This window comes from Rosa rugosa, chromosome 4, assembly GCF_958449725.1.
Source record: "Rosa rugosa chromosome 4, drRosRugo1.1, whole genome shotgun sequence".
Taxonomy (NCBI): domain Eukaryota; kingdom Viridiplantae; phylum Streptophyta; class Magnoliopsida; order Rosales; family Rosaceae; genus Rosa; species Rosa rugosa.
The window spans coordinates 29,452,166-29,466,347 of NC_084823.1; the positions used below are offsets into that span (position 1 = coordinate 29,452,166).

General features: G+C 38.6%; 1 protein-coding gene across 6 annotated transcripts; it reads right to left on the reverse strand.

The window, feature by feature from the left end:
* Positions 1 to 2,895: 2,895 nt before the first annotated feature.
* On the reverse strand, positions 2,896 to 6,211 carry LOC133743929 (uncharacterized). Of its 6 annotated transcripts, none has more exons than XM_062172006.1 (4): positions 6,083 to 6,211; positions 4,384 to 4,493; positions 4,003 to 4,049; positions 2,896 to 3,535 (listed from the first exon to the last, which is right to left on the reverse strand). In XM_062172006.1, exons 2-4 carry the CDS (start codon positions 4,453 to 4,455, stop codon positions 3,067 to 3,069), a joined length of 588 nt encoding a protein of 195 aa, XP_062027990.1. In that variant the 5' UTR covers positions 4,456 to 4,493; positions 6,083 to 6,211; the 3' UTR covers positions 2,896 to 3,066. The 6 variants fall into 6 exon arrangements, with proteins under 6 accessions (XP_062027990.1, XP_062027988.1, XP_062027992.1 ...); XM_062172004.1 differs by having other exon boundaries at positions 4,366 to 4,493; XM_062172008.1 differs by having other exon boundaries at positions 4,384 to 4,486; positions 6,083 to 6,205.
* Positions 6,212 to 14,182: the final 7,971 nt, after the last annotated feature.

Sequence of the window (14,182 nt, forward strand, 5' to 3'; positions counted from 1 at the left end):
CGCACCCTCGCGGTGTCGTCGTCGGACGGGCTCGAAGGGACCTAGTGTCCAGAGGAGAGTTATCCAGTCGGAGCCAGGGCTGCGGAGCGACGGCGGTGCTGTCCAAAACGGTTGGAGGATCTGATGGGGAAGGACCGCGGCAGTTAGAGGCGGGGCCGGTGTCGCCTGACCCAAGAATGAGGCGCAGTCGGCCTAAGGGTCGCCTGGAGGTGATTACTTCGTGGCGGTAGAGCTGGGATCGCCAGTTCTCAGATCGGATTAGTGGGATCCAATTTGATTTAGGCGGTTTGTCCTTGATCTGGGGAGGAGCGGCGCCGCTATCCGGCGTTTTGGTCTGATCACGATCGCTCGGCGGTCAAATTGGTGGCCGGGGTGAAGCTGCTGACGATCGGAAGGTACGGGTGGTGCAAGTGAGAGGATGGCGTCGTGCCTCCTGCAGTCTGGAGCTTTGGTTTGGGCATGATAGTTTTTGGGCCTGGGCTTCAGCTCTGGGCCTAAACTGTTTCTCTTTATTGCTTTATTGCTGTTTATTTTTAATTAGATATGGCTTGATGCCTGTAATAAGCCCCTATCACTATTTGGTAGGGCGACGTGGGCTTGGTCCCGGTATGCACACTCTGCCTTGTTTAGTCTAGCGAGGCGGCGAGCTATTTGTTTGATCAAGTGGACGCAACCTCCTAGTGGCAGGATGAAATTGAGTGTTGCCGGATTTATTTCCGTGCGGCAACATAGTGGGAAACCTGTGTTATTTGTAATGATGCTTCTTCGTTATAGCTTTCTGGTATGTCACCGCTATGTCAAAGCAAATAGAGTAGCTATTGGTGCACACTTTGCTAATTGGTGCTTGTTAGAATACATAGACTTTGTAGAGACTCTCTTAATGCTTATTTCAGGAGGTTCTCTTGATGCTTATTGTAATCTGGAGTTCAGGCTTTACGTCCCCCCTCCCATGTATTATGCAATTTCATTAATCAAGACTTGAGGGCAGCCGCACCAGCCCCTTTTCAAAAAAAAAAAAACTCAGAGGAAGGGGGATTCCATTTAATTATCCGAAAGTTTGTGGAAGCATTTTGTACAAAAGTCACAGGCAGATAAGAATGTTCAATGGAGCATAGTAGCTGCAGCAAAAGCTATTTTATAGCATCATTCTGGTTGTATAGCTATTTGTATTGCAGATAAGAATGAATTATCTTCATTACATTTAAATAGGGGTCCTTGACCCATAGCCCCAAAATGAACAAAAATTATCTCATTTACCCCACCAACAGATTTTTGTTTCCACCTACCCAATTTAACACCAAATGACCATTTTGCCCTTAAATCAATTAATTAATTACATCCACGGCCACTCTATCTCTCTCCTCCTCCGATCCGATCTCTCTCTCTCTCTCTCTCCCCCCCCCCCCCATCCAAAATCTGATTCCGGTGCCGGACATATCCAGCCACCCTCGAATAGCGCCTCGCTCAGCCCCACCGCAGATCAGTCCTCTCCGGCGAGATTCCCCGGAGCATCTCCAACTTGCCTTTTCTCTCTCCATGCTGGCTTGTCCAGGACCACGCCTCCAACCGCCATGGCCTGCACGTCGTCGGCGCCGGTAGTCCAAGCTCGAAGACGACGAAGAAGCTCCGATCGAAGCTCCAGCCACACCGACGTTCGATTGATCGGCGATCCCGAGCCTCCGTAGCCTCGCCGTCGTCGCTGTTATCGCTACGGCACTCGCCGTCGAGTAGTTGCCCAGCGCCACCATGATCGACGTTCTCCGTGCAGCTAGGTTGGAGTTCCAGTTCGTGCAGCAAGCTTGGAGGTCGCTCTATCCATCACCGGCGACGAGTTCGTGCTGCAGCCTCTCTATCCATCACCGGCGGCGAGTTCGTGCTGCAGCCTAAACTTCGATTCTGGTGTGCCTGCTTGTGTGTCTCTCGAACTCACCCCATCTGGAAATCAAACAGCACCGTTGAGTTGGGTTTCTCACAGTGCAAGTCTACAACCGGCGAAGAAGGAAGAAGAGAATGGAGAGCAGCCGGATCTCTCACAATACCGGTGGGTGCCCAGATCATTTTCTAAGTAATGGGACAGAAGGAAAGAAACAAAATGTTTTAAATGTCTATTGGGGGGCAATAGACGTTTTTAAATTGATATAATCTCTTCGTTTTTTTCTTTAAACAAAGTTTTATTGTCTAAATTTTAGGAGATCAGTTCATTGGTGGTTTATGAGACGTCTATTAGGGGGCAATACATGGCTGATAGACGTCTATTGGGGGGCAATAGACGTCTATTAGGGGCAATACATGGCTGATAGACGTCTATTGGGGGGCAATAGATGGTTGATAGTCGTCTATTGGGGGGCAATACATGGCTGAAAGTCGTCTATTGGGGGGCAATAGACGTCTATTGCCCCTCTATTGGGGGCAAAAAAACTTTCCGGTGAGATTTTCAGCAAATTCCGGTGGGCGGCAGCCGGTGACCGGGCTCCGGCGAAGTCTCCCATGGTTTCTCTCTCTTCCATTTTCTCTCTCTCTCTCTCTCTAAGTAACAAAAGGGTGAGGGGTAAAATGGTATTAAAAAAAAATTAAAAACAAAAAAAAAATCTTAATGGGGTATTAGGGAAGACTCCCTTCGAGTGTATTGGGTAAGAGAGAATTAAAAAAACTTAATGGGGTAAGTGGGAAAAAAATCCCTAGAAATGGGGTAAATGGACAAAACCCCTTTAAATAAACATGGCATACAAGTAATTCATGTTATTTTACTTCTTTTTTTTCCATAAACAACCACAAAATCTATTTTTCTGTCTCCATATTCATCCGATAAGCTTTTCTCACAAGTTCTTGGCTGAAAACACTTTATTGAGTGGTGAATGAAAACAATTAGGTGACGGAAACATTAAGAAAGGATACTAACCTTTAACTCGTTAGCTGCATACATTGTAGAATCTAACAGCCAACTCCCTATTTAACATGAAAACACAGGAGCTCCAATTCAACAAGCTCTATAAAATCTCTCTATTTATAACTGAACACATCGATCACAGTTCAACATGAAGCGAAACAAATGAAAGACAATTCCCTTCATTCCAGTACCACAGTAGCACCCAACTCCTTGAGCTTGTCAACAATGGGGCCTGCCTCCTCTTTGGTGACACCCTTCTTCAGCAAAACTGGAGCCTTTTCCACCAAGTCCTTAGCGTCCTTTAGTCCCAAATCAGTGAAACTCCTAACCTCCTTTATGATCTTGATCTTTGCCGCTGCGTCAAACTTCTCAAGCTTTATATCAAATGCGGTCTTCTCCACCACCTTGGAGTCTGTGGAGGCAGACCCAGATTCGGAAGATGTTGGGCCTATCCCTGAGACTGCTGGACCATATCGGTTGAGGCCCATTTTTAGCCTGAAGAGGATGGAGTAGTCATGCCTCTCAATCTTTGTGAGGTCCAAGAGGTTGTCAGCAATGCGCTCAAGATTCTTGGACCGAGGCTCACTTGCTGCAGTGGCTGTGTAGAGGGTGCGAGAAAGACTGCACGTGGCAGGTCTGGATTGGGACCTGCAGGGAACATTTGTGGTTAAGGATGTTGTGGAAAGTGAAGGGGTTGGGGTTTTTTGCAACAGAGATTCATTACCTAGCTGGAACAAGACAATCATTATATTTCCTGAAAGTCAGGTAGTTCCGTTTCCATATCGAAACTTAAAGACAGAGGCTCAAGTATAGCAACGGTATACGTATATTGACATTCATTACCTATCTCCCATATATACATAGGTATTCAAGATATCACTAGAACATGCAAGTCACTTCTACGAATCATATTCATTATTCAGCAGAACATCTGGTGCACAAGAACAGGATGCAAAACTTATAAACCCATCTACTGCTACTAAACAGAATACCAGTGAACCAAAAGCAAATTCAAATTCTACACCAAAAGAGCAACAATAAGAAGAATTGCAATTAAAAAAAAAAAAGGAACATACTTTTGGGACATGAAGTTGATTTCCACCTCCCGAACTTACCCTGATATTTGTTGAGCCACAGTTCTGGTAGGTGAGTGTATTACAGCCTGGAATGTCGAGCAAAGAATTAAAGAAAGAACAACTGAACAAAATAAATGAAAATTACCAAGCACAATCAATTTTGAGAGTACAAAATGGCTAAATGATGTGACACTTGTGATTTCACTGAAAAAAAAAAAAAAATTGAAGCTCATGCTTTAAGATTGTTATAGCACATATGCACAGAGAAGATTGGCAACCCAAAATTGTTCAGTATGAAAGATGAGTATGTTGGAGTATATGAAGTAAGAGCCCCACTGAAGAGTAGGTCAAGATAATAAACTACTCTGAACAATTTTAGAGAGATAAAGATGACAGATGTACCTTACTTTGAAGATGTACTTTGGACCCTAAGGTAGTAGTAATGGTTTGAGAAACACGAGCATGGCTTGAGAAGCGTCGTAGAGATGACATCGGAAATTAACAAACAATTGGAGAGCCAAACCTGCACCCTGCCAAATGCAAAATCATCATCATATACAAAGTGAAAATGAAAGTACCACATTTTCATTTTATATTATTTCACTAAAATTAATTCTTGAACCTTTTAAAGCAATATTGTTTCATAATTAACTTAGAAAAAAAAAAAAAAACAAACAAAATGAACTGTCAAATAGTGAGTTAACAATCTCAGCAACTCATTTGGTTGACTGGTGCTTGAGCCATTGCCCATATATATGGATTTTTCAAACCCAATCAGTAAATCCTTATTTGTTTTAGCCTGAATTAGTAGTAATGAAACCCTGATAGCAGAATCCTCTGTCACATTTAGAAACCTCATTGAAAACCTTCAACCACAAATCCAAACAGGAAAAAAAAAATGGTTTTTTTTGTTTGGGTGCTTTTTTTTTTTTTTTTTTGGGGAGGGGGGTTTGTATGGATTTTCTGAATAATCAACTTGAATATACTATATGGCTTTTAGTGAAGTTTGAAGAAAATCCTAAGAAATCTTAGGTGAGAGTGTTGGATTCCCGTGTCTGTACAGTACGGTTTTTAAAATGGTTGCTAGTTGCTTGACATATGACATGTTGCACAGTTATACGAGATGACAATTGTATGGTGCATAGAAGATACAAACCATCATTGATCAAAAAGAACCTCTGATCAAATGTATGAACAAAAATGCACCAAATTAACAAGAAAACAAAGCAGCAAGTTCCGTCAACATAGCAACACTGCAAGTACATTGCTAATAACTCTTCTTGTTATACATACAATACAATATACCTCCTTGACAATAAAATTAGTAGAATAAAAGTACAGTACTAATATTGGTTATGCAATTGACTCCTCAAGCCAACGGCCATCTGCCTAGATTTCATTTGCGGGTCCTTGCTTAAGTCTGTCCTTGACTCCCAAGTCTATCCTTGATCACAAATACAAACTAGCTCGAGTGCCTAAATAATATTCTCAATCCTATCAGTAAACCCTCAAGAGTACAAATCATGGTTACCCATTAGGTACAGGTTCTCGATTTGGTTCCCAACACTAAAGTAAGTACATAAAAATTAGCCATTCCCAATCAAACGGTTCAACCATCTGATGTCCATTTCGGTATTCATACTATGTCATGATTGGGGTTCGGTTAAACCTTTTTGACCTTCCAAAGTCCAAATGGATTCCCAACTCAAGTTCTTTTCATAGTTTGGACCGGTATCCTTACGATTTATATTGCTGCCACAACATACATAGTTCAATACTCAGTTCAACTACTATAAAATCTGAGACTGACAGTCAGTTTAACTACTATAAAATCTGAGACTGACACTCTACAGAATCCATACTCATATGGTTTTGTTAATAGCTTTAGACACAAATCCAGTCCAAACAATCATAATAATCTAATCACCAACTAACCCAACTTTGAATCTTCTACCTAAACCCATCAGTCAAAACCCCGAAATTTCTAAAATTTCTTCTGCAACGGACAGATGCAATTCGAGAAATTAGAAAAGGAACCTAACAGCAGAAAAAGAACACCCACGACAAGAAAATAAGAAATTTTTACTATAACAGATAAGAGATAAAAAAAAAAACTGACCAAAGATTCCCGTCGACCTGAATTAAAGGAGACTGGTGAAGAGTGAAGAGTGAAGAGTGAAGAGTGAATCAAGTTGGAAATGGGCTGCCAGTACCCCCAGTAGTGAGGGACAGAGAGTTTTTGTTTGAATGACCGATAACAAAATTCCAATAACACCCTTGTACTTAACGGGTTAATAATGTGTTGCGCCAGGTTAAATCTCATATCTTATATCTTATATAATTGAGTTTTTCTATTGGAACCTCCAAATTTGCTCACTTGACCTCTATACTTTTTACACCTCTTATCAAATTTTCAAATACTAAATTTACTCACTAAACTTCCTCAAATAACCTCACTCATATAATTTGCAAACAAATTATTAATTATCTTTAAAATAAAAAATTTAGTCATTTCAATGATTTAATCACTCTATAAATCTTAACTAAATATACATTTCTTAATCAAACTTTAGTTTCAAAAATTAATGTCTAATCAATAAGAAAATGCCATGAACTATTATGTTTTTTTTTTCTATTTTAGCTGTGCAAAAAAAAAAAATGAAGAAATCATTTTGTTTTTATTCTAAAAAAAAAATCATTTGTTTTTTAATGTTTATTTTTTACTGTATTTTTTTTGTACCACATGATTAATTATTTAAATATTTTTTTTTTATTATTTTTTCCAAAATATAATGGATTGACTTAGATTTATGTCATAAATCATAAGATGATTTATTTTGTTGTCCCTCACTAATATGCGTTCAACATATATATCATACATTTTCCTTTCAAAAAAAATATATCATACATTTTTATGTCACATGATCTTAATTATATTTTTAATTCTTATTAAATATATATGAATGCTTGAATGAGTATGTAGTGAAATTGGAAAATGAAAATAGATAAGGAAAATAATAAGGAATACAATCTAATATTATTGAATTGAAAAGTCTACATAAAATAAATATAATATTTTTTGGTATAATTATTGTCCTTAATAGTCATTTTATAGTAGGTTATATATGTCATTTAATAATTCATAATAGAGTGAGGTCAAGTAAGCAGATTTGGAGGTCTCAATAGAAACTCTTTATATAATTAAGCAAATTCTTGAGGGAATGGTTAAATTTTTGAACTACCATATATGCCTTCATATAATATAGATATTAATAAATAAATTATTTATATATGAGGATAAGATAGTCAATTGACTATATCATATTTCAAAAGATTGCAATACCTCCCATGAAAAATGGAGAAACTTTCTCAAAATCATGAGAGAAATTGCTGTAACTTTTTTTAATTTAAAAAAATTAAAAAAAAAAAAAAAACCAATTGACATGTGCGGAGCACATGTTAAGGGACTAGTCATTATTAATGAGAAATATTAAAGTCTCGTTTGATTTGCGGAAATGAAATTAATTCTTTAGGAAATTTGATGGGAAAAGAAAACAAATTTCCCACTAACTTTTCTTTTTGCTGTTTGGCAATATTGGAAAAGTAATGAGAACAAAATCATGCTAATATTTCATTTTTATCCTCATATATAGTTACACAAATCTCATAAATGTTAAAGGAAAAACACATTATGTGCCTTCGTCTTCGTCAAAGTAATTGACGAAAAGAGAATTAAGGAATTAACGATTACAGCTCAATCATCATTTACTGTCATTATTGTAATTGATATTTTCATTGTAATTCTCTCCCTATATAAAGAGACTATCTAATGAAATAAGTAGATCAATTCCCATTTTACTTTTACACGTTATCAGCACGCTCAGAGCCAATAGCCAAGAAAAAAAAAACCAAAAGCCTAGAAGCAAAAAGAAAAGAAAAAAAAAATTCTTCTTCTACTAGCCCACACGGCCACACGTGCCTCAATCTTCTTCCTCCTTTTCCTCATCCTCACCGCCGGCGCTCTCCACCTTCACAGCACCCATCTGTTCTCTCCACTGCTAATACTGGGTACCTCTCTGACCCACACAAAGGTCGTTCCCAAACTGGTTATGTATTTACCATTGGCAACACGGCGATATCTTGGAGATCAACCCAGCAAACCCTTGTGGCTACCTCCTCGAACCACTCTGAGATCATTGCTCTACATAAAGTGGTTTGTGAGTGTATATGGTTAAGAGCTATCATTACACATATTCGAGAGACTAGTGATTTGAGTTCTACCACTGAAGAGCCTACTTGCATTTATGAAGATAATGCAGCTTGCATCGAACTGATTAAGCTAGGTTATATCAAGGGTGATAATACAAAACACATATCGCCAAAGTTTTTCTACAATCAACAACAACAGGCTCTCCTCAATATTCAAGTGAATCAAGTAAGGTCTGAGGTGAATGTGGCATATTTGTTTACCAAATCATTGCCTAAGGCCATATTTGAAAGACATGTGAAAAACATAAGATTGCGAAGAGTTGCCAGGCTCCCTTGACTAATGTAAGGATCAGGGGGAGGTGTAGACATCAGGGGGAGTCTAACACACACATGTCATCATCAAATGTAATAGGTGCATTGTGCTCTTTTCCTTCGACCAAGGTGTTTTTCTTTTCCCACAAGGTTTTTGTTTTTACTTGGCAAGGTTTTTAGTGAGGCAACAATTCATGCACCATTTCGTCTTTGACTTGGCACAAGGGGAAGTATTAAAGGAAAAACACATTATGTGCATTCGTCAAAGTAATTGACGAAGAGGGAATTAAGGAATTAGCGATTACAGCTCAATCTCATTGTAATTGATATTTTCATTGTAATTCTCTCCCTATATAAATAGACTATCTAATGAAATGAGTAGACCAATTCTCATTTTACTTTTACAATAAACATTTTATATATAATTTTCAACAAGGATATAATTGTACTTATATTATGTAATTAATGCACAATTAATGCAGGAAAAGTGGAAGAGAACATGAAACCTATGGAGGATGAAAGCATTCAATTTCCCCCATATTTTCACTTTTTAAAGGAAAGTTGTCTCTTTCCTTATGCACACCAAACATAGAAAATGAATAAATTTTCTTTCCCAAGCCCTTAGGCCTCGTTTGGTTCACGGAATGGATTTCTTAGGAAAGTTGTTCCTTTGTATTTTCATCAGGAAGGGAAATTAAGATTCATACTAATGTTTTTGGTAACACTAAGGAATTGAATTAATAATTATGATTAAATTCAGTTTACTGATCCCCTGAACTTTGGGCCTAAAATCAGATTGGTCCCTTTTTCTGAAAATCGATTACGATGGTCATCCCTATACTCTCAAATGATATCACCCGAGTCCAAAATTTAAATTTGGCTTGAAACATGACGTCAGCTGCTGAGTTGGAGCCGACATGGGGGCCCACAATGAGGGCAAAATGGACATTTCAAATTTTTCTAATTTTTTTTCTCTTTTTTAAATTTTTTTTCTCTATATTCTCTCTCTCTGTGAAGCGGCCATGGAAGCAAATAGACCTTCCAAGCGACCTCTGGGCATCCGTACCCGCAGCCAATCCCAGATCCAGCTCCAGAGCACCCGCTCGGGTTGGGTCATCAACAACTTCCTCACTAGCTCTGAGTCGGACCGGAAAAGACCCAGACCCATCGATTCTTCCGACAGCAACGACGTCGTCTCCCCCGACACCTCCATGTCCGCCGCCCCCTTCACCGACACCTCCGTCTTCCAAGAACCCCTTAAGCAATTCCTATGTCTTCTCTCACTCTCCTCCTTCTCTCTTTCTCCGCCGCCGCCTCTCCGTCCACGCCTTCGACGACTCATCGTCTGCGACCAAACCAAACGAATCGACTGAAAATGGCAGCGTTTCGGCCCCCGAGGCTAAAATTGATGCTGAAAGTGCAAAGCTAAGACGGACAAGAACTATCCGAGCGACGAGTTTCAGTTTCAGGAGGTGAGCCTCTGGAAGAGCTTCGTCGTCAAGCTTCAGATGCTCATTGCTTATCCTTGGGAGAGGGTCAAGAAAGGAAGTATCTTGACCATGACATTGCGCGGCGAGGTTTTGATCCATTCTCACATTTTGCTTTTGATTTTGTGTATTTACAGTGTTCGGTGTTGAATTTGAAAAAGTTATGGTTTTTGGTTTTCCAGATAGCTGATCAGTTAAAGAGCCGATTCTCTAGTGGATTATCGCTGCCTCAAATTTGTGAGAATTTTGTGAAAGCAGCATATGATCCTCGAATTGCTGGTTGGGGTACAGTGGAAGATGTTGTGAATTGTGATTATGGGTTTCGAACTTCAATTTGTGTTTGAAGATGTGCATTTGAGCTTATATGGATTGTGATTATGGGTTTGTAATGCTACTAGGCAGGTGATCACTCTGTGACATTTGCTTTTCTTTGTAATATGATATCAATGTTGTGTTTAGATGTGGAAATTGAGTGATAAAGTTATGGGAATTGATAAGACTTCTTTGATGATGGTTGGTTTTTGATGGGTTTGGAAGAAGAAGGGGAGGAGGAGGAGGAGGAAAGGGAATTGGAGGTTCAGAAGAAAACGAAGACATCTTCCTTTTTTTTTAAAATCATTTTATTGTGAAAATATCCGTTTTGCCCTTCTTGTGGGTTGAAAAAACTGAAAAGTGGGCCCTCATGTCGGCTCCAACTCAGCAGCTGACGTCATGTTTCGAGCCAAATTTAAATTTTGGACTCGGGTGATGTCATTTGAGAGTATAGGGACCATCGTAATCGATTTTCAGAAAGAGGGACCAATCTGATTTTAGGCTCAAAGTTCAGGGAAGTAAACTGAATTTAATCCTAATAATTAATAGTATAATTGAAGAAAATCGGTATTTATTTTTTTATATAATTATTTTAGCCATACAAATAGTGTAAAAAATGTAACAAAAGTGTAATAAATGCTAGGAAATGAGAAAGGAAAATGGTTCCTTAGGAGAATGGAAAGATTCATTTTCTCCCAAGGAACCATTTTCCTTCCTATTTTCCCTTACAAGAGGAACCATTTTCCTAACCTTGCACTTACCAAACAAAGGAAAGTAAGCACTTTCCCTTTCCCGAGCTTAAAATCCGTGAAACAAATAAGGCCTTAATTCCGCGAAACAAACTAGGCCTAAAGGGTTGTGTCGTCCGTGTTAGGCTCAGTTTTTTATTGTGCTGTGAGTCTATGAAAAGAAGCATTTATTATTTACAACAAAGCAGAAGCAACCGAGTGTAGTTTCACAAAATTCATTAATTTCTCTGGATTTTTAGAATTTCTTTTCGCATAAGTCGTTTTTTAAAGCTACGAAGTGTAGTTTCTCAATAAACAATATACGGTATGGTGCTGGTGGTGTCTTGAGAGATTTCACCGGTCCTTGGATTTCTGGGTTTTATGCTAACCTTGGTTGTGGTTCTGTCCTTCAAGTGGAAGCTTGGGGATTACTTTTGGGACTACAAATGGCTCTCTCTCATCATTTCTATCATCTTCTAGTGGAAAGTGATTCTCATGTGTTAGTTTTCCTTGTTCAGCAAGGTATGGATGATTTGCACCCCTTAAAAACTATTATTGATTGTTGCCAAGCTCTCCAAAGACAATTGCACAACTATGATCTTAAGCATGTTTATCGTGAAGTAAATCAAGTTGCTAACATTCTCTCCAAAGCTGGTTTGGGTGCAAAGATTGGAGCTCAATTCATGGAGCAACCCTGTCCACAAGTTATTTCTAGCTTGCTTGATGACTTGTCTGAAAGTCTTAGAATTAGGATTATAAATTCTGAGATGTAATTTGTTCTTTGTTTTGTTGGGCTTTTTGGCCCACTGGCGGACCTAGCATAGGGCTACTGTGGGCTTCCGCCCACACTACATCATAATATATACACTGTTATAGATAGAAGCTCTGGACAATTATAAGCATTTGAATGTGTATTATGCAGTTTTTGCCCTCGCAAGTGTCATGATTTTGATGATTTCATGCATGTTTAATATAATATCATAAAAATTTCTCCTTATTTTTATATATATATATTTTTTTTAGGAGGGAAAATAAATTACAACTTAAAACCCCTACTACAACCAGAACTAAACTGATCAAAATTAAAAGCAGACAAAGCTGAGAACGGCAACTTTTTGGACCAAGTGATAGGAGTAGAAGATCTATGACCCATATTTGTAACAGCATCAGCAACGAAGTTGGCTTCCCTGAGAACAGAAGAGAAGGAAACAGCTTCGAAATTGCTAGCCAGACTCAGGATGTCTTTCACAAGAGTACGAAGACGCCAAGGAGGAGTACATTTTTTGTTGATAGAGTCTATAATTAACTTGGAGTCACCTTCGACATAAAGCTTTCGACAGTTAAGGAGGAGGGCATGATAATACCATCACGAACAACACTTCCTTCAGCAATGGGGACAGAAGCATGACCAATAGCTCTCGCACCAGCAAAAATGGGGGAACCATCATGATCCCTGATAACAAAACCAGCAGCTGCTTTCTTATTGTTGACAATAGAACCATCAAAATTGAGCTTAGCGAAGCCAGCAGGAGGAGGAAGCCAGCGAATAACTTGAGAGGTAGAAGCAGGACCCTTGAAAAGGCAAGGGTTATTCCTTCTGTAATTCTCACCAATGGATGCCGCAGCATGAACCACCATGTTAGGAAGAGAGGGAGAATGTCTGAAGATGAGGTTATTCCTCGCCTCCCAAATTTTCCAGCAAAGATGGAGAAGATTTTCAGTAGTAGACTTTTGGTAATCCTTCTTGAACCAGGAAAGAAACTATTCTTCAAAGTTGTGGAAATCTGTATTGGTAATGCCAGCAGAGCGCCAAACATTTGCAGCAAAGGGGCAGGAGAAGAAAAGGTGGTTTAAGTCCTCATCCCCTGAGCTACAAAGGGCACACAAAGAATCATAATTAGTAGAATAACGAGCAAGTCTTGCCCTAGTTTTCAATCTTCCCCTAGCTAAGAGCCAAGAGAAAATCTTGACCTTAGGAGGAAAGTTAAGTCTCCAGATTTCATTCAAAATTTTAACCCTCGAATGGGGAGCAACTGAATCACATTGAAGCCAAGTGGCTGATTTAATAGAAAAAATACCGATGGAGGTTGGCCCCCAAACCAATTCATCCTAGAGTCCAAAGCAGGAAGATGAATACTTAAAATAGAGTTAACTGTATCATGATCAAGGAAAACAGAAAGTTTATTAACATTCCAACATCCATTAACAATATAATCACTAACATTCTCATCAATATCAATAGTAGTCGAAATAAGATTGATCAAAGGAAAAGAAAAGGCCCAGTTGAAAGTCCAGAATTTGATGTCAGTACCATTACCAACAATCCAACACATACCTTAGATTAGAAGATCTCTATTATCAAGAATACCTTTCCAGGGCATAGAATGGTTGGCCTGCTTATTTTGCATGAAAAAGGCATGTTTTCTTAAGTATTTCCTACGAACAATATCCACCCACCAGTTATCATGATCAGAGATCACTTTCCAGCCTAATTTTGCCAAAGCAGCCTTATTGAAGGAAGTTGCTGGCCGAATTCCAAGTCCACCTAAGGATTTAGGCAGACAAATTTGGTTCCCAGCAACTGGGGGAGAATGACAATCCTTACCCCAGAAGAAAGATCTAGTTTCTTTATCAATGGCTTTAGTAACTTTTGGAGGGCAATTGAAGCAAGACATAACATGGTTTGGCATTCCAGCAATATTATTTTTATATGTTTTATGCATAAATTATTTTTTGAAATAGGTGGGCAAAGATTTCAGTTTTTCGTTAGCTATTACGGTTTAAATTCACTCCTGTATAACTAATTTTCTAGGTCCGCCACTGTTTTGATCCCCAAATATATATATATATATATATATATATATATATATATATATATATATATATATATATACAGGGACGGAACTAGGAATTAGATTTGAGATGGGCTAAATTTACCTTATGCTGACAAGAAAAATTATTCTTAAAAATTTGGCAAAGTCTATTTTGTTTTGATGGAATATCTCAATTGCATAACACTTGCTAAAATATCATCCACAAAATGCATTTTGTTACTCAAATAGTCAAATCTAACAATAGAAAATTGAAACAATTGAAAGTTAAATATTCAATGTCAATACAAATTCAACTACTTAAGTTGTGCTCTTCGGTTACCTGAAGCATAAAACTCAT